The following is a 22,500-nucleotide window of genomic DNA, read 5'->3' as shown; positions in this document are numbered from 1 at the left end:
AGCATGCGCACACAACACACACACACAAACTCACAGACACACACACAACACACACGCAAACAACATGCGTATACAACACACACAAACTCATAGACACACACATACAATCACACACACGCACGCACACATACACACACACTCATTAACATAAACATACATACATACCCAACACACGCATATAACACACTCACATACACAGACTCACAGATACATATGCACACACACACAAACACACGCACATAACACTCACTCTCACACAGAGCACACACTGATAAACACGCGTGCGCACGCACACACAAATAACTCCCACACACAACGCAAACCACACATACACACAACACATACACTCAACACACACAAATTATCGTTCTCGCTCTCTCTCTCTCTCTCTCTCTCTCTCTCTCTCTCTCTCTCTCTCTCTCTCTCTCTCTCTCTCTCTCTCTCTCTCCCTCCCCCTCTCTCTGTGTGTCTCTCCCTCTCTCTCTCTCTCTCTCTCTCTCTCTCTCTCTCTCTCTCTCTCTCTCTCTCTCTCTCTCTCTCTCTCTCTCTCACTCTCTCTCGTGTTTATACCCAATTAAGGTTCAAGCACGCTGTCCTCGGCACACACCTCAGCTATCTGGGCTGTCTGTCTAGGACAGTAGGTTTGTTGTTAGTTGGTTAGTGGTTGGTGAGAGAGAAGAGGGTGTATTGGCCTTACACCTACCCATTGAGCCCTTAAGAACTCGCTCTGGGTTGGAGCCGATACTGGGCTGTGAACCCTGTACCTGCCCGCCTGTAGTCAGATGGCTTAACCAAAACGCCACAGAGGCCGGTTTATTTATCAATAAATTAATTTTTTAATTTCGTTTAACCATTTAATCTTAGTATAATCAATCAGTCAACCATGTGACTCGTGCTTACATCTACTGAAGGTTCAAGCACGACTGTCTTGGGCACATTATCCGAGATTCCCCGGTGGATGTGCCAAAGACAGAGGCGTACTATAATAATAAACACCATTCTACGCAGTCTCGTGGTATAATATTCTTGCGCACTATACACTCGAACAATAAACAACACGAATGAACAGCACGGGTAAACAACTGGTAGGTAGGTCTGTATATGTAAGTGACTGGTAACTGGTATGCACTTAAACCACCATCCCCGTCACACTTGGTTAAGTCTAAACTAGCCCTAATATATCCCCGGATGTCATATTCTTTTTGCGGCAATGGCAATGGCATAAAAGTACAATATTAATAGAGCACATCAATAGACTTGAATTATTTGTCCCACCTATTTGGGGTATGCATTGAATCACTGAAGAATACAACAAAAAACAACGAAATACTGAATGCATCTTTTGGGTGGATACCGAAGTGTTTAAACGTCTTGAGCCTTCGTAGAAATGTGACGATGATTGTGCGTATTTTACAGCCTTAGTAATAGTAGAGGCCACCCGCTGAAAACTTGGTATTCACAAATGCGACCTTTCCCTGTAGTATTGTTAGTTTGTGTAAGGTGTGCAGCACATTATTGAATATTTATTTTTTATCTGTTTTGAAATCTTATTGTGGGTTTACTTGTATAATCTAGATCACAACTTCAAACATATAGTGCGATAAAGTTTCAGTCTATAATTCGCGTTGTAATGCCTGTTTAGTTAATGTTTGTTTTGTTTAACCACTAGAGTAGATAGATTTATTAATCATCGGCTATTGGATGTCAAACATTTAGTAAGTTTGACACATAGTCTTAGAGGGAAAACCAACTACATTTGTCCATTAGTAGCAAGGGATCTTTTATAAGCACCATCCCAAAGACAGGATAGAACATACCATGGTCGTTGATATATCAGTCGTGGTGCACTTGGTGAAACGAGGAATAGCCCCCAATAGGCCCGCCGACGGGGAACGATCCCTAACCGATCGCGCATTGAGCGAGTAATTTACCACTAGCCCCAAAGCTGTAATATAAGCTTGAAAGAAAGAAAGGAAATGTTTTATTTAACGACGCACTCAACACATTTTATTTACGGTTATATGGCGTCAGACATTTGGTTAAGGACCACACATATTTTGAGAGGAAACCCGCTGTCGCCACTTCATGGGCTACTCTTTCCGATTAGCAGCAAGGGATCTTTTATTTGCGCTTCCCACAGGCAGGATAGCACAAACCATGGCCTTTGTTGAACCAGTTATGGATCACTGGTCGGTGCAAGTGGTTTACACCTACCCGTTGAGCCTTGCGGAGCATAACAAACCAATTACGCCTAACTTTCTACTTAATCCTGATAAATATCTAAAACATAAAACCTTCAAAGCAGTATATCAATTCGTCCAGTCCACCAAACCAAAACTGTAAGTGCCACGTACTGCCCGCCTTGTCAGCGTTCAGTCGACGCGGACCCCCAACCCGACTGGTCGCAGGCAGGATGGGAAACCGTAGCACACCCACCGGGCTCCTTGACAGTCATAAAGTTAAAAACTAAAACTAGAAAATGATCACAAACCACCCGCCTGTACGTCTCCCGGAGGGAAGAGCGACCTTCTGCACTCGACCAACATGCACTCCAATCCGGGGGACCAACGGAGGGAAGGTGGCGATCTATAATTAAGATAAGTAATTAATACGCTGCTTAACTCGTGACACCCGTGACTCCCTGGATGGAACATCCACCCTACGCACTCGAACAGACCACGTACTCCAACCCGGGGAGAGAACGGTAAAACGACAAAAGTAAAAGCATATACCTAGCCAAATTAGCTGGCACAAATTTAGCAATAAATTAACAGTTATTCAAAACCACCCGCCTGTACATCTCTTGGATGGAAGAGCGACCTTAAGCACTCGACCACACAAGCACTCTAACCCGGGGATCAACGGCGGGACGGTAGCGAATGATTTAAGAACCGCTAGATATGACAATGCTTGGATCGTGACACCTGTGACCCCCTTGGTGAAACATTCACCCTACGCACTCGAACAGACCACGTATTCCACCCGGGGGGAGAACGGTGAAACGACAAAAGTAAAAGCATATGCTCAACCAAGTTAGCTGGCATAAATTTAGCAATATAAATTAACAATTACTCAAAACCACCCGCCTGTACATCCCTTGGATGGAAGAGCGACCGTAAGCACTCGACCAGGCACTTCAACCTGGGGATTAACGGCGGGACAGTAGCGAGTGATTAATAACCACTAGATATGCCAATGCCAACTAGACCTAACCACGATAACCATATTATTCTACTGTAAATAAGTTAATGTTCTGAAACCCGTGATTGACAACTGGCATACCCCACGTCCGTTAGCGATACATTAGCTTTATTAAAACAAAAAAATTCACTGAGACAGGATCGAAATCGCAACAACCCAATTGGCTAATAACCAGCCAATCAACATCGTTAGACAATCAACCAGGATAGGACACCACTAAATATCACCTATTTTTGTTTTGCAGCACCCCTCAGTGGTCCAATTCAACCAATCACGGATCAAGAACCCCACCACACCTAACTGGAAATAAACTGCACGAATTTGTCTTTGCACTCGTACCATGTTCTTTATTACTGATGCATGAAATCCTAGCTGACTAAGGTAAGTCAACTAGGGCTCCAGAAGAAAAAACAAGCAGGAAAACCAGATAACCCGAAGACAAACCAAGTAAGGCTACTAAGATATTCTATTTAGGGGGCGGGAATCAAAATTCTTCAAACTAAGTACCTGTCTGTCAACTGTTCTACTGTACAATTGCTACCTGCCACTGTTAATTTCGTTTCATTCATTGGTAATAAAGTTAAGTATGCCAAGCACTAGGCTTTTTAAACCAATACTTACACTATAATGGTTCCACCCTTCAAATTAGATAGCTAGGCTAGTATAAATCCCCCTCCGTCATTGTATTCAATGCTATACAAAGACGGAGGGGGATGGGTGGTCATGAATGACCGTTGAACTCACTAGAATAGGGACTTAAGACAATAGGTACAACCTTAACACAAAACTAGGATTCACACACAGACTACATGCTCACTGCATCAGTACACAGGGTGCATTGACTATCAATGCACCCGCACCCATTTAATGGCCCAGCACGTGCTCTAATAAGGAATCGGACAAAAGAATACCGGTTCCGAGTACACAATTGCAATGCACCCGGGGGAAGCTGAACAAAAGAATATCAGCCTCCCCCACCCAAACCCCCAATACTTACTGCTGGTGATAACTTGTTCTTGGTGACACTAAAGAGGAGGACACGGAGGACTACGCCAACAACATCATGTCGACCAACCCGGAACTGCCTTGCCTGCCAGTGTCAACTACGCAATTGCACGAGTCTCACCTGGGTTGTCATGCCACGACCAGAAGCGGTCAGGCCCTTTATAAGTGCCCTATGGGCAATCTAGGGAGACACCCAGCATCATAGAGGTCTATAATTACGAGCTACTCTCGATTCACTAATATCAAAACCTATATTAGCTCAGCCATTTACCTTTCGACCGACCGTTCAAAATTGCGCCAAATTTCCTCAATCAAAATTGCGCACCCCTTTCTCTTTGGCATTAACGGCTCCATTCAAAATTCCATAGCACCACCACCACCCCCACCCGCCTACTACCGAGTCGATCGGGCTGCTGGTGCTCCCTGCCCCTGCCAGGCGGTCCCTCCTCTCTCCTCCCCCCCCCCCCCTGCGCGTGCTGTAACCTCACCGTGGTGCAGGGGTGTAACATTCTCTTTGAGAATGGCCAATACAGCACAAATTGAAGTTTAGAGTAAAAGTCAGTATCTATCTGTTGTATTTGTATTTTTGTACAGTTCTTTACACTGTTTTTGTTTGTATCTTGAATTTTTCTATTGATGTTGATCATCACCTTATTTGTTTCCATTGCCATAGTTTGACACCCGGTGGCCGATGTATTTTTCGTGCTGGGGTGTCGTTAAACATTCATTCATTCATACTCACCTCCCCCCACCTTTTCTGTCATGGACGGAGGAACCGGTCAAGGCCGGCTCTTGTGCCCACGATGGACGTGCGCTACAACAGCTTGTTCTGAATGTGCACGTAAAACCCTATGACCTGACCTGACCTGGAGCACTCACTCAGGGTTTGGAGTCGGTATCTGGATTAAAAATCCCATGCCTCGACTGGGATCCGAACCCAGTAGCTACCAGCCTGTTGACCGATGGCCTAACCACGACGCCAACGAGGCCGGTATAAGCTTGAATACCAGTGAGACGGTTAACTTACTGACACTATGGATGAGAGTTTAGTTGTAGTCACTGTTCTCCGTTAGGGCTGGCGTGATCCATCATCTCTCTATCAGTATACAATGTCGAACAGACAGACGGATAAACAGACAGATGTACAAATAGAAAACCAACACTCATATACATGTATTCATATACACAACACACACATACATTTATACACGTGCATTCACATGTTGTGGATTTCCAGGCAGGAGAGCACATACCAATGATTTTGATGTAAAAGTTTTAGGTACCTGGTTAGGAAGGGAGATATGCCGAGTAAATCCAGGACGATCGATCCTGTAGCCGCATGCACCTCAGCCGACCGGTAGTGTCGGTGGTGTGGTTAAGCCATTGGACATAAGGCTGGTAGGTACTGGGTTCGCAACCCGATACCGGCTCCCACCCAGAGTGACTCCATAAGTAGGTGTAAGACCACTACACCCTCTTCTCTCTCACCAAAAACTAATCACTAACCCACTGTTCTAGACAGACAGCCCAGATAGGTGAACTGTGTGCCCAGGACAGCGTGCTTTAACCTTAATTGGATATAATCACGAAAATAAGTTGAAATGAATCAGCCGATCGCTCAGCCACACATCATGCCACACATTGAAAGTTAAATTTTGTTTTATTTAACGACACCACTAGAGCACAATAATGTACTAATCATCGGCTATTGGACGTCAAACATTTGGCAATTCTGACATGTAGCAAGCATTTCAAGCAAGCACTCAACTGACTGGGCTAAATCCCGTTGGTGTCTACATTGGGCTATTTCTCGTTCCAGCCAGTGCACCACGACTAGTATATCAAAGGCACTGGTATATGCTATCCTGTCTGCGGGGTGATATATATTAAAGCTCCCTTGCTACTAATGGAAATACAGATGTAGATGGGTTTCCTCTCTAAGTCTCCATGTCGAAATTTCCGAATGTTTGACATCCGATAGCCGATGATTAAAAATCGTTAAACAAAACAAACTTTATATCCCGCCCACGTTAACATTGAAATTCATTAACACGCGTACTGTGCGTCCCAATAGTTTTCATTTACCGAAATACTTGCCTGATATTTGTTGAATGCGTCACGTACTGGGCACGTGTTACACGCGTCGATGAACATGTAGTCAGGTGTTGTACTTACCTGTACATCTTACCTGTCGGCTAGTTAATGAGATCATCGAGTAAAATAATTACACACGTAAAACGAACGCGTCCATAAATGTGTTATTCGATAGCTCTGATCACGGTATCACCTATTACTGAGCAATATAAAGTTTTAGTATGAGCAGTAAAGGGGGAAAATAGCAACACAAAAAAATACCCAAGGTGGGTGGGAAGGGGTTTCACAATGTTGGCGGTATTTGGGGTGGGGTTGTAGTGACAGCTGGAAAGTACCCTCTTCAGGGAGGATTAAGTGGGCCTCTTATTAGTTCTGAAGGATAGGAATATTTACTTAACTACACATCGTCACGCTGTTGTGCGTGTACACGGGCGGGTCCACGAGTTTGTTAAGGAGGGAGTTGGAGGGGTCACAAAATTATGAAAAGCACAAGTTTGAGTTTGCCGAACCTGTCTTGGGGAGAACTTCCTGCCGAAGTCAGAGGCTGTGCTCACGACAGGCGTGCTTAGACAGTTTTCTGATGGTAGCACGTCATAAAATGTCACATACCGTACCCACAAGTTTGTCGAAGATAAATGAGTCGAGCTCCCAGAGGCAGTGAGATACGTAGACGGTTGTGCTCGTCAGAACATTTTGAAAAACCCCCATACCAAGACGTTAGTGTTGTATAATATTGTGGATGATGAACTGAAATAAAAGTCATTCAAACGCATACTTTAAACAGGCGGGGAGGTTGTTTTAAAACTTGATCGAGAGAGCTATGTGTGTCTCTCTCTCTCTCTCTCTCTCTCTCTCTCTCTCTCTCTCTCTCTCTCTCTCTCTCTCTCTCTCTCTCTCTCTCCATTAAAACGTTGTGAAATTCTAGTTTTTTTTATATATTCATCCGATACACTTCATTCTAATAAACTTATATATATATATATATATATATATATATATATATATATATATATATATATATACTACTCAGGCCTCACGTGAGCGAAGTCACTTCTCTCTCAAACTTTAGAGAGGGTGAAGTTTTTAATAGCAGGGAGACTTGAATTTTTAATCCCAAAAAATAAAATACGCAAAAAGAAGTTATTTTAATACAAGTGCAACTTTTACAATATGTTTTTTAATTTTTCTTATTATTATTTTTATTTTTTTTCACCGTTTGTACTGCTAACTGATGGATATGTGCTCTAGTTGTTTTGGGGTTTTTTGTTGTTTTTTTAAATCACCTTTTCACGTGTCACCTTCTTTAGAAATAATGAAATGTAATTGAACAGCACTAATTCAACCGTTTAGAAATCATTCTCTCACACGTTTGTCTTCGCTTTTCATTTAATAACTACTCCATGCAGCGTATTGTCCTAGTAGATTCATCTACCACGGTCGAGCTTAGATTACCCTGAGGCAATTAAATGCGTTCCGCAGTCACAGTTTCTTAATTGATACACTGTGGAGTTGTCAGACTGAATGGGTACTAGTATCCGTGATGGTGTGAAAATTGCTTATCTGCTGCACCTTGTCACTGTTGTTTAACATAAAACAATTTTTTTATAGAATTTATAGTGGTCGCTTAACACGAGCACTTTAAATAGCGACTTGGGAATCCAGTTTAGGTGGCCGCTGGGTGTGTAGGACAGGTTACCTTTTATTACGAGTGCATATACATTAAAAATCCACTAGGACAGGTTTGCGTGTATTATTTTGACGTCTGTTTTGTATAGTGAATTTAGTCATTATGACAAAGTCTACGTAAAATTAGTTAATTACTCCTCGCATTTTTTTCACGTTGAGGTTTGCTGCTCCAAACGAATATTTTTTTCAACGTTATTTCCGGTGGAGCATGACCCAAACTCCCTTAAAAAATTCAATGGCCATAGTCTAGATCCTCACCCTTGTACAATTTCCAGCACATTCGCCTGACAATACGCTTCAACAGTCAGTAGCACGTTTAGGCCATCTATTAGTGCCAGACATGGGTGTTGTCTGAGTTAGACAGTGTACCGGTATTTGTGAGCATTGTCGCATGGTTTTTGTGGAGCCAGTCTCTCGTCAAACTCTCAAACACTACACACTCACAATTATTATCTATGAATAGGTGTTTCTCAAGTTCTTCACCATTCATCTGTGATGTGTACACTGCAAGTGATGAATATTTTTTTAAAGGCGACACAGATTTCGCCTTCCGGTGACTGGCACGGCGAAGTCAGGCTGGTCAGAGCGAAGATATATAGCTGTCTCTCTCTCTCTCTCTCTCTCTTTCTCTCTCTCTCTCTCTCTCTCTCTCTCTCTCTCTCTCTCGCTCTCGCTCTCTGTCGCTTTCTCTCACTATCGCTCTGTGTGTGTGTGTGTGTCTCTCTCTCTCTCTCTCTCTCTCTCTCTCTCTCTCTCTCTCTCTCTCTCTCTCTCTCTCTCTCTCTCTCTCTCTCTCTCTCTCTCTCTCTCTCTCTCTCTCTCTCTCTTGATCTATGTTCCTAATGTTATATGCTATTACGAACGCCAAGTCGACTAGTAAATAATGGGTTTGCCAACATGTATAATTTGTAAAGAGAAAGTTGTCAGTTCAAAATGCTAAGAGAGCCGAATTTTGTTTTTTATTACGCATAATAAATGGAATGGGAACTCTATTTACGTGCCCTATCCAAAAAGGTTCAGGCACGCTTACCACGGATTCGGCCTCTGACTTCGCCAGTGGGCAATGGGCAACTATATTTACGTGCCCCTATCCACAAGGGTTCAGGCACGCCCGCCCCGGATCTAGCCTCTGACTTCGCCAGTGACCACCTCCGTGACTTCGCCAGTGGGCGGTTCCGTGGCAGGCGCATAATAAATAGAGTTAGCTGCGGCTAATACCCTAGCATTCTTCTCTTCCCCCCCCCCCCCCCCCCCTTTCCTTTATGCACAATGTATCTCAGTTAAGCTGGGGCGGGGCAATCTCCTCTCAGAGTTAAGTATTATATCCTGCTTCCAAAGAGTCTGTTTCCGGAAATAACCTGATAGCAGTCAAGGTCTTACTCGGGAAAGGTTGTTCCTGGTATCACAGCGTTGACGAAAGTACACACTCGTCTGCAAATCGTGAGTGTTGGTTAGTAAGGCGAACTGATGATCTGGCAAAATCTGTTATGTGCAGGTCAAGGGCTGGGAAGTGTTGACATTGAGGGTTGTCTTACGCCAAATGAATTTCCACCGATGCTAAAGTCAACATTGTTGTCAAAGTGGGCAGTATATGCATTTAATCTTGGTTCAACGTAAGGACAGGTGGTATATATTTTAAAGAAACTGGAGTTTGCTTCTATCAATTATTTCAATAAATATAGATAATATTGTTATTTATTTGTTTATTTAGTTGATCGTTCTGATTTTGTTTTTGTTGTTGTTTGTTTGTTGCGGGAGGTGGTTGTGGTAGACGTTGTTTTGTTTTGTTTTTCTGTTTGCTTTTTCTTCTTTTTTTTTTCTTCTTTTTTTTTGCTTGTTTTAGTTGGAAGGTGTCGTTGTTGTTGTTGTTTTGAACTGGTATACACCATCTGAAGAGAAATATGCACATTTTATCAGTTGAGACCATGTGAAAACAAAGAAATAAAACTTCCACGCATGGCAATTCAAAATAGGTTTTCCCTTATAGCCTATTAATGTTCAAGCAAGCTGTCCTGGCCACGCAAGTCTGCTCTCCGCACTGTCCTTTTTCCAAAACAGAGGTTAATTATTAGTGGTTAGGGACAAAAAGAATATGGGTGGAAACCATGTACACAGTAATTATGACGTTACACATTTAGATAAATAAAATGTGTTTTTGTTCGGGGTTTTCTGCTAGTATATTAAACAAGTTCATTGCAATGTTTGTGGGAATGCTGGTTAACGTATAATGATAATCTTTACACTTGAGAACGAAACAAAAATATTAAATAAATTTGGAATATCTTTGAGTTTACCCCCCTTTTAACCACTGCATTATGGCGGCGGTTTACAAAAATATTAATACTTTTTTTCTTCAAATTAAAGGCAAAATCTCACAGTTGTATCTATCAATTTTTTGTCTCTAAGTACAAAGGTGTAATGATGGATTGAATGTCAGTAATGTGAGATTGAATGTCAGTAATGTGAGATTGAATGTCAGTAATGTGAGACTGAATGTCAGTAATGTGACTTACTGATACTATTGATAAGGGTTTTGGTTGAAACTCTCTCTATCCTGTTAATAGTGTTGGCGTGATCTCATATTTCTTTTCATCAGTAGGCCTATACTTTAGAATGTCTTCCTGCTGTTAGAAAGTAGTAGCTGATGTAGTGCGTGTCCTCTCTAAAGCCTGGTTACCATAAAATATGTAACGCGTCGCAGATCGTCGTAAAATATTTCACGGAGATTTCAACTTTCTCGATCCGTCGCAGATCGTCTGTGACTATGTTCCCATAAACTATGTTAATGGTCTGCGACGATATCCTGGTCCCTGCTTACAGGTGAGATTATCATTAAAATATGGTAGCTCCGCGTGAGAGGCCAAATTGAATATCTGCCCGTCAACATGCACCTGTAAGTAACCATATCTGTTTAAAAGGTTGTAATAACCAACGTCCCAGCGACAATAATTTCGCAAATGAACTAGAATTCGTTTTTGTTATATATAGAGCGGGACGTAGCCCAGTGATAACGCGCTCGTTTGATGCACGGTTGGTCTAGTATCGACCCCCGTCGATGGCTTCATTTGGGCTATTTCTCGTTCTAGCCAGCTCCACGACTGGTATGTGCTGTCTTGTCTGTGGGATGGTGCATATAAACGATCCCTTGCTACTATTGGAAAAAAATGTAGCGGGTGTTCTCTTTAACAATAAACTTTAACTTTTTCTTATATACAACTGGCACACTGTTTATTTTAGATCTACAAAACCACATACTCGAGTACAATAATCCAATATGGTCAATACGTTTATTTAAACATGTGCGTGTACAGGAAATATATTGCAATAGCTGCTAGAATATCAAATTAATGTAATAAGAATATAATTTGTTTATCTAATTACAACTAGTTTTATATAAAGTATCGAAAAACAATCGGGGAAAAAAAGGATTCGAAACCAATCAGAACCGTGATTAGGATTTTTATAAAGCATTTGTAGTTGTTTTATTTTTTAAAAATGAAGGCTTTTTTGTTTTCTCTTTTTGTGAGTTTATTTTTTTTAAGTGTTGTTGTTTGTTTGTTTGTTGTTGTGTTTTTTTGTTGGGAGGTTAGTATTATTTATATAGCTTTATAGTGTTGTTGTTTGTTTGTTTGTTTGTTGTTGTGTTTTGTTGTTGTGAGGTTAGTATTATTTATATAGCTTTATAGTTGGTAGGTGGAAACAAACGACCATCCGTATGAGAAACATAAAATAACAAATACAAAAAACACAAATATTAATTTAGTTTTCGTTAATTTATTTTAAATTATTCAATCTGAATCCGTTAGTATTTGTCTCTGTTAAATTTATCAATGGTTTGTGAACAGATTAAGCCCATTTTGACCGTCTGTTTTCCGAATTAAATGTATCATGTATATTTATATTAAAATACTCGCACTTCTTTTCTTGTTTTGTATATTTCATTTGGAAAAAGTCTGACTTAATATAATCTTGTCGCTTGGGCTTTTTTAAATTCTCTCTTTTTAATATTTTGACCCAAGAGCCGATACATACGACTCTTCAAATAGTCCAATCTTCCATAGATCTTGAATTATGAAATTGTCAGAAATTCACTTATGGTGATTTATCATATAATTACACAAATATATACTTACATACATACCGATATATAATTAGGCCCTACATACAAACGGGTATATAATTATAAACACACGGAAATATAATTGCTTACACATGGATATATAATTACATATATATATACATATATATATATATATATATATATATATATATATATATATATATATATGAAATATGATTACCCCTACGCGAATAAATAATTACATATATACGATATATAATTACAAATACGCGAATAGACAATTCCATATGCACGGGTATATAATTACATACACACGGAAAGATAATTGCATATATTCGATTATATTATTGCATACAACCATAATATCTAAAAGCGTATACTTTGGGTGATCACCGCGCTAATAACAAAAGTGTCAGAGGTATTGTTATGATTCACATCACAGTCGAACTCGAAATAGGAACGTTTGTCGGTGGTTTGATCTGTCGGGGCATCAGTTGTCTCCCTTTGCTGTTACGATTTACACATGTATTTATGTTGGCGGCAGAGTCGGCAGAGCTCCCAAACCGTTCAGATCTGTAACGAAACCAGAGAAAGGTGTTATTCATATTCTGAGTCAGTGCTGCTGGTCTTTTCAATGATGTTAATGCTGTTGTTGTTGTTGTTGTTGTTATTGCTACGGTTGGTGTTGTTTTTGTCAATGATGATAATGCTGTTGACGTCGAATTTGTTTTATTGTTGCTTGGCCATTTCACACAATAATCTCCTTTTTGTCCCGTCCGGAACAATCAGTTAGTTTATTGCAAATAATTTTAAAACTAAAAACGGTAATTGTGTGATTTAGTTACTATGCGTCGGACCTGTGGTGTACATATACTAGCTTTTGGTCTTTACATAGCCAGTTACCGGCCTCGGTGGCGTCGTGGCTAGGCCATCGGTCTACAGGCTGGTAGGTACTGGGTTCGGATCCCAGTTGAGGCATGGGATTTTTAATCCAGATACCGACTCCAAACCCTGAGTGAGTGCCCCGCAAGGCTCAATGGGTAGGTGTAAACCACTTGCACCGACCAGTGATCCACAACTGGTTCAACTAAGGCCATGGTTTGTGCTGTCCTGCCTGTGGGAAGCGCAAATAAAAGACCCCTTTCTATCTGTCGTAAAAGAGTAGCCTATGTGGCGACGGCGACAGCGGGTTTCCTCTAAAAACAGTGTCAGAATGGCCTTATGTTTGCCGTCCAATAGCCGATGATAAGATAAAAAAAATCAATGTGCTCTAGTGGCGTCGTTAAATAAAACAAATTTTACTTTACTACATAGCCAGTCATTTGAAACTATTTGAGTGTTTCGGACGTAACAAAAAGGAGATTCTTATATGAAATGGATGTTGTTTTATCTAGATACATTATTTGGGTATGTCAGGGTTGCAAACAATTTTATTTGACCAAGCAAAGAAACAAAAAACCGAAAAAGAAAGAAAAGAATAATAAGGAAGAGAAAAAGAAACCTAATTTGAAAATGGCAGCATCACCTTGAACCCTGACATCACCTTGAACCCTGACTTCACCTTGAACCCTGACTTCCCTTTTAAACACAGTGAAACCCTTCAAAACCGCGGTACTTATTAAAACGTCCGGTTTTAAAACGTATACGGTATTTAAAGTTTCTATTTTATACTTATATTTAAAAAGGGATTGTAGAAAAACGTCTGATATTGAGGAATTTCCTGTTTTCAGAGGTTTCTCTGTATATCCTGCCCCTCTCTTAACTGCCTATATGGACCTGCCCTTATTAAGAAACTCACCTAGGCAGACGGCATTCAACAGTTCACCCTCCATGTTGGTTATTCCTTGGAAGTGTGCCGTGTTGAAGACCTTCTCGTTGGCCGACGCAATCCTGCTGAGGAAGTTCCTGTTGGAGTGAGCGACCCCGATGTCGACCACGTACACCTCGATGCCGTCGTACTGTGCGTCCCGGGCCTCACGGAGAATGCCGAACCTGTCCGAAGCCATGGAGTCGTTGTCGAGGAACAGCACCGCTACCTGGTTCACGTTCGGTCGTCTGCTTCTGGCGTCACGTGCCTTGGCGCGCATGTCCTTCAGCAGATTGAGGTAGGTGTCTGGTCGCTGAAAGTGCGTGTCGCCGAAGTCGCTGCAAAAGACTCGGGGATCCTGGAGGGCGACGGTGTCAGCACTGCACGCGCCCAGCAGCAGCGTCAACGTCAGGCGCTCCGGATCCTCCCGGATGTTGTCCACGAGGTTCTGTACGATGGAGAAGGCGTTATTCGCTCCCCGTGGTCCGGCAACGAACATGAGATCGGCATTTCTCCTCACCGTGCAGGCTGTGAAACCAGAACAGGGTCCCTGTTTTACGAATCGATCTTAGTGGCCGAGATCACCTTAAGTGCATGTCATGCATTTAAAGGTGATTTTAGCGCTAAGATCGTTTCGTGAAACAGGGCCCAGGAATATTATTTATTAACGACTCTTATAAGACCTTTACGGTAACAGGCGTGGATTGTATGGCAGGAAACCAACGGAATGAACTTACCCTATATTGTTAGCTGAGTAATTAATTTTTCATTTGCATAAAGTGAGCAATATTGTTTACCAACAACTGCATGATATATATTGAACTAACATTCAAAATGTAATCTGAATGACAAAATCGTATTCCGATATCAAAATCGAATCTCTGCACAAGGCAGAGTCAAAAGGAAGTTTTAGGCAAAGTCGTGATTGCTTCCGTGATCCACTATCAGGTTATCGTCAGGTGGGGTGCTATTCCCCTACGGTATACGTAACAAGATGTTTCATCCCTCTAGCACCGCCCTTAGGAAGACTGCAACTCACAAGACTTCGAAAACCGAAACTTGTACAGGATAGAGCTTGGTGGAATATATACAGCTGTGATGGCATTCACTCATGATATCGGGTGTTCGAGATCAATTATATACCACAAGAACCTATCATGGGCACCACTAACATCGATTCTCAACAGCAATTGTTTTCCTTATGATAACACTGTCAAAGACTCAATAACAGTTATCAATATAAACTGAACGTAAATTGCATGTAAAATGGATCATTTACCTGTACTAGAAAATAATTAAATTACTGTTACATTCGTTACAATTTAACGCCATCCCATTGGTCCAGTTTATTCGTTCCTCGATGAACATAAAAATAACGTTGAAAGTGAACGTAATATTTTTGAAAGTGAACGTAATATTTTTGGAATTTAATTATAAGGACTGCCTGTTATTTCCTTTATTTCATATGTGTATGATTGTTTTGTTGTTGTTCATACCCCGATGAACGTAAACGAAATAACAGACAATCCTTAAAACAAAAAGGAGACCTACTTCCTTGTCCAACGATTATGGGCGGAAGTTGGCAGATCCTGTTGGGGATCTCGCTGAACAGTCTCTCCATGCCGTTGTAGTTGGAGATGTTGAACATGAACCTCGAATCCGGGTCACTGGCAATCGCTCGCCATTCCCGCTCGTCTGTGTACTGCCCTACGCCGATCGCGTACAGGTAGAATCCTTCCCTACGGGCATGGTCGGCTTCGGCCGCTGTCGAACCCGGCTGTCGGGAATATCCGTCGGTGACGACGACCATCACCTTGGTGATGTCACGCCGGAACTGGCCGCTCGTTCTGACGTAGCGAATGGCCTCGTGTGTGTTGGTGTTGCCGGTCAGGTAGGGGATGGTGTGGTCGTTGATGGCGTTGATCAGAGACCGTTTGTTCGTGTGCTGGTTTAGGCCGAACGCCTGCTGGTGATTGTCGCTAAAAACCGTGGCGCCCACGCGGGTCGCGTAGGAAGAGATGTCGAACCGATTTACCACCTCCCGGAAGAAGCGCCGATGTCGGGCGAAGTCGTCAACGTAGATGCTGCTGGATGAATCGAGGATGAAGTAGACGTCGGCCACCTTGTTACTGCACTGTTGTAAGGCTGGAACGAAAGAGGAAATAAATATAATCATAATAGTTGCCTAATAGTGTGTGTGTGTGTGTGTGTGTGTGTGTGTGTGTGTGTGTGTGTGTGTGTGTATATATATATATATATATATATATATATATATATATATATATATATATATATCGTCAGACCTCGTTACAACGACCACGTTCATCCCTGGGTCACATTATTGTTATATCGAAATTGTCGTTATAAAAATTTGTTTCGTTTAACATCACTAGAACATATTGATTTATTAATCATCGACTATTGGGTGTGAAACATTTTGTAATTTTCACATAAAGTCTTAGAGAGAAAACCCGTTACATGTTTCCATTATCTATATCTATATCTATATCTATAATTGATATTAGCTTCTTCTTCTTTTTCTTTCTTTTTCTTTTTTTCTTCTTTTTTTTCTTTTTCTTTTCTCTTTTCTTTCCACATTCGTACCTGACACCATGTTACAAATGACAGATAAAACCGATATGAAAATCCCAGAATGCATTTAATAACATTTACAAATCGCTTGATTAAATATACTCGTAACCCTATCCAACAGAGCGCAGTCTTTCGTTACAAGTATTAATTAATGAACAATGTTTTACAGAACACAGTTTACTATTTTCTAGTTTCGTAATCTGATATTTAAATTAGTTCCTCTTCCTTTCTTTTCTTCTTGACAGTTGTCTTTATGTTTCACTTCTATATGTACCAGTAACCCCTTGCATCATATATCTGTATGTTTCACTTCTATATGTACCAGTAACCCCTTGCATCATATATCTGTATGTTTCACTTCTATATGTACCAGTAACCCCTTGCATCATATATCCATTTTTTTTAAAATAATACTGTTCTTAACATTTAACAAGTGAACATTTTTATATTGAATGAATGAATGAATGTTTAACGACACCCCAGCACAAAAAATACATCGGCTATTGGGTGTCAAACTATGGTAATGCAAACAAATAAATAAAGTGATGATCAACACCAATATAAAAATTCAAGGTTTAAACAAAAAACAGTGTAAAGAACTGTGCAAAAATACAAATACAAATATCACAGAATTTTACGGACACCGAATTTTACTCCAAACTTCAATTTGTGCTGTATTGGCCATTCTCAAAGAATGTTACACCCCTGCACCACGGTGAGGTTACAGCACACGCAGGGGATTTTTATATTGATTTATGTGTATAATTATTTACAACCCTGACAATGCTCTATTGTCTCTATGAATAATAAATTTAAATAAATAAATTAAATTAAATTAAATTAAATTAAATTAAATTAAATAAATAAATATATAAATAAATAAATAAATAAATAAATGAAATACTTACGCTGTAGTGTTTCGAACGATTCTTCTCGTGCGACTTCTGAAAACACAACGTGTTTATTATGAATGTATTACTGACATAATAAATAGATAGTTTTGTCGGTATTAGATCTATCAAAATTTACTGATGTTGCAATGCAAAGACGTAAAACGTTATTGTTACAATTCTTGTTGTCTCCTGTACCACCACCACCACCACCACTACTACTACTACACCTACTACTACTACTAAACCTACTACTACTACTACTACTACTACTGCTACTACACCTACTACTGCTACTACACCTACTACTACTACACCTACTACTACTACTAAACCTACTACTACTACTACTACTACTACTACTACACCTACTACTACTACTAAACCTACTACTACTACTACACCTACTACTGCTACTACACCTACTACTGCTGCTGCTGCTACTGCTGCTGCTGCTACTGCTACTACTACTGCTACTGCTACTGCTACTACACCTACTACTACTACTACTACACCTACTACTGCTACTACACCTACTGCTGCTGCTGCTGCTGCTGCTGCTGCTGCTACTGCTACTGCTACTGCTACTGCTACTGCTACTACTACTGCTACTGCTGCTGCTGCTGCTACTACTACTACTACTACTACTACTGCTACTGCTACTGCTACTGCTACTGCTGCTACTACTACTACTACTACTACTACTACTACTACTACTACTACTACTACTGCTGCTACTACTACTACTACTACTACTACTACTACTACTACTACTACACCTACTACTACTACTACACCTACTACTGCTACTACACCTACTACTGCTGCTGCTGCTACTGCTGCTGCTGCTACTACTACTACTACTACTACTACTACTACTACTGCTACTACTACTACTACTACTACTACTAGTATGACTACTACTGCTATTACTGCTACTGGTACTACTACTACTACTACTACTACTACTACTACTATTGTTACTACTTCTACTATTACTACTACTACTACTACTACTACTACTACTACACCTACTACTACTACTACACCTACTACTACTGCTGATGCTACTGCTGCTGCTGCTACTACTACTACTACTACTACTACTACTACTACTACTACTACTACTACTACTACTACTTCTACTACTACTACACCTACTACTGCTGCTGCTGCTACTACTACTATTACTGCTACTGGTACTACTACTACTACTACTACTATTGTTACTACTTCTACTATTACTACTACTACTACTACTATACTACTACTACTACTACTACTACTACTACTACTGCTACTGCTACTGCTACTGCTACTACTACTGCTGCTACTAGTACTGCTGCTGCTACTGCTACTGCTACTGCTACTACTACTACTACTGCTACTGCTACTGCTACTGCTACTACTGCTACTATTATTACTACTACTACTACTACTGCTGCTGCTACTACTACTACTGCTACTACTGCTGCTGCTGCTGCTGCTGCTACTACTACTACTACTACTACTACTACTACTACTACTACTACTACTACTGCTACTGCTACTACTAATAGTAATACTGCTACCACTAATACATTTTCTACTACTGCTAATACTACTACTAATACTGTTACCACTAATAACATCCGTTGACCTGTTTCGGTGAGGGACCTGTTTTGGTGGTTGCATCGTTTGTGCGCAACAGTAAGTACATTTTAAGATTTCTGTCGTTGTTGATTTTTGCATGGGGAAAGTAACAAATGTGTGTCAAATTCACAGAAATATTCGTTAAAAAAAAGTTAAAATGAGCACACAAAAAACAAGATTGAACTTGACCCATTAAAAAAACCCGACATAATTCTTAATACCTTTTTTTTTCTATGATTTTCAAAAACTGTCATTTGAAAAAACAACTTAATTTTAAAAACTATTTTTGTCTGTTCTCACCAGCCCCAAGTTCAGTCAGCAAATGTTTCGCTAATGTCCGCGAACTATTTGATAGGTTCCCGACGTGGCCATTTGGTTTAACATGAAGCGCATACACCAGTCTAGCGGACGTTATTCAGCTCGGGCTGGCTGAACGTAGCTGTACTGCTATCTAGTTATTGAAATCGCACGATTGCCACGGCATTCTAAACTCTCTTTACAACATGTATGGTCCATGTATGTTTTAACGTAAATATCTTTCTGGTTATTTCTTTATATATTTATTAAAACTCTGAATGCAGCTTATATTTTAACCAAATAATTGTAACATTATAACCATCCATTTGCTTAACTTATAAAGCGATTGCAAGATATCAGAATTGTTATATTCTTTTTCCTTAAAGGTTGTCTGTTAATGTTGGTTCTCGAGGACTTTGCCTTAAAATATTTAAAATAATTTTTGTATATATAAATTATTATAAGTACATATTTTGTTGAACAACATACATATTTTGATAAAACAGTGAAAGGTTTTGTGTTGGAAAGTTTTTGCTGTAAGCTATACCACTAAGCGTTTCACTCACCGAAACAGGTTACGTAGTTAACACTATTTACTGATGATGCATGCTACTGTTTTTGACGCACATGTGGTAAACTTTGCTACATAGTGGCCAGTTTAGTGCTCATGTCAAGCGTAGATATACTTATAAAAAGGTTGGTATTTGAATAACGACTGTCTCTTTATAAATATCGATATACTTTAGAACCGAATGCTTATGCTCACTGAAATTCACCCATGTTACATCTTCTGTTACTAGTAGTAGCACTTCTACTACTACTACTACTACTACTCCTACTACTACTACTACTCCTACTCCTACTCCTACTCCTACTCCTACTACTACTATTACTACTACTACTACTACTACTAATAATAATAATGCTAATACTAATACTAATACCACTAATACATATTCTACTACTACTACTACTACTACTACTACTACATCTTCTGTTACTAGTAGTAGCACTACTACTACTACTACTACTACTACTACTACTCCTACTCCTACTACTACTATTACTATTACTACTACTACTAATAATAATAATGCTAATACTAATATATACTACTCAAAAGAATTTAAGGGTCAAAAATTTATAACCAAATAAGTTTCAGAGTGTATTAGATTGATGATGTAAACTACACCAAAATTTTTATTTATTGTTCCATATTTACAAAAAAACACAAATAAACGTCACTGTATACAAGAAAGTCACATGACATGTTGTCAAAGTTGAAGGTTGTCAAACATGGATTTTACACATTAGAACATTCGTTTAATAGTGTGTGAATCCACCCCTGGCGCGAATACACTCGACACATCGTTGCCTCATGCTGTTGATCAGACGTCTGAAGAACTCTTGGGGAATGGCCTGCCACTCTGTCATAAGAAGTTGACCCAGATCATGAAGGTTGGCCGGAGGGGCATGGTTATCCCGAACTCTCCTGCCTAATTCGTCCCAGGCGTGCTCCATTGGGGCCAAGTCAGGCGAATATGCTGGCCAATCCATCCTGGCGATACCTTGTTGTCTGAGAAAGTCCGTTCCCACCCTGGCGCGGTGGGGTCTGGCATTGTCATCCTGCAGAACTGCCCCGCCGCCAATCTGCTGAAGGCCTGGGAGAACCAACGGCCGGATAATCTCATTCAGATAGCGGATTCCATTCAGATTGCCATCCACCACATAGAGGGGGGTCCTGTGGTGGATAGAGATGCCGCCCCACACCATGACGCTGCCACCACCGAACCGGTGACGTTGTCTAACGTTAACGTCAGCGAAGCGCTCCCCAGGACGTCTGTAGACACGAACCCGACCGTCGTTGAACTGGAGACTAAACCTGGACTCATCAGTGAACATCACTCGACCCCACTGACCCCACTGAACACGTTGCCACCGCAGATGAAGCGTGCACCAGTGACGTCTGGCCGTTCTGTGACGTGGTAGGAGTGGTGGTCGAACAGCCAGTCGCAGTCCGCAGATTGTCACGTAATCGGCGTGCAGTGGTTGTGCGTTGACGTAGAGCCATATTGGTGATGTAGCGGTCCTCTCTATTTGTAGTGCTTCAGGGTCTTCCCGAACCTGGACGATTTCGAACAGAATTCGTTGCTTGGTACCGTTGCCACAGTCGGCCAACGACACTCTGACTGACACCAAGTCTCAGAGCAACATTTCTTTGCGTATTGCCATCCTGAAGCCAAGCAATAGCCCTTCCTCGATCTTCGATAGTCAGTTGAAGTCGTACCATTGTCGAATTTGGAGTGTGCACCGTACACGAACGCAAGCTCCAATTATACGGAAATTCAGCATTGGGAACATGGAATACACGTGCAAAGCGTGCAAATGAAGCGCTTTGTGAAAAAGCAAGTTATGGGCACTTAGCAGACCTTTCGCTTTTGCCCTAATTTACGTGCAAATGTAAGCATGTTTTCGCCATTAGAACTAGTCGACAGTGTCAATGACAGTGGATTTTAATTCATTTATGGTTTGCTTAGACCCACTTTCGTCAAAATGGAACAATACCATGCGTGACATTATGGTCTAGCTAATATAATTGACATTCAGAAAATAATGTCGAAAATATCGTCTGACCCTTAAATTCTTTTGAGTAGTATATATACTAATACCACTGATACCACTAATACATATTCTACTACTACTACTACTACTACTACTACTACTACTACTAATAATAATAATAATAATAATAATAATACCACTAATACATATTCTACTACTACTATTACTACTACTACTACTACTAATAATAATATTAATAATAATAATAATAATACCACTAATACATATTCTACTACTACTACTAATACTAATACTAATACTACTAATACTAATACTGCTGCTGCTGCTGCTACTACTACTGCTGCTGCTGCTGCTGCTGCTGCTGCTGCTGCTACTACTACTACTATTACTGCTACTACATATGAAAATTAATTTAGTCCCCATATTGCAGCAGAGTAGTCTATAACAGGCCACACAAGTGAGTCATATAGTTTGGTAAAAGTTTGGAATCCGACGTTGTCCATATATGTACACAAAGACATGACGTGTGAAAAGGTATCTCTGTGATAAGAGAAAGGTGTGATAAGGTATCTCTGTGATAAGCGAAAGGTGTGATAAGCTATCTCTGTGATAAGAGAAAGGTGTGATAAGGT

General features: G+C 40.5%; 1 protein-coding gene across 1 annotated transcript in view; it reads right to left on the bottom strand.

Annotated features, from left to right (window-relative positions):
• Window positions 1–11,259: 11,259 nt before the first annotated feature.
• LOC121379198 overlaps window positions 11,260–22,500 on the bottom strand; it is a 74,855-nt gene continuing 63,614 nt past the window's right edge. Inside the window, exons 11-14 of the mRNA XM_041507700.1 lie at window positions 17,375–17,410; window positions 15,426–16,019; window positions 13,866–14,402; window positions 11,260–12,640 (exon numbers count right to left, since the gene is read on the bottom strand). Coding sequence (XP_041363634.1) covers window positions 12,597–12,640; window positions 13,866–14,402; window positions 15,426–16,019; window positions 17,375–17,410 — 1,211 coding nt within the window. The 3' untranslated portion in view covers window positions 11,260–12,596. The remainder of the gene's footprint in view (window positions 12,641–13,865; window positions 14,403–15,425; window positions 16,020–17,374; window positions 17,411–22,500) is intronic.

Source organism: Gigantopelta aegis, chromosome 2, assembly GCF_016097555.1.
Source record: "Gigantopelta aegis isolate Gae_Host chromosome 2, Gae_host_genome, whole genome shotgun sequence".
Classification (NCBI taxonomy): domain Eukaryota; kingdom Metazoa; phylum Mollusca; class Gastropoda; order Neomphalida; family Peltospiridae; genus Gigantopelta; species Gigantopelta aegis.
This window is presented reverse-complemented; position numbering and strand designations above follow the sequence as displayed.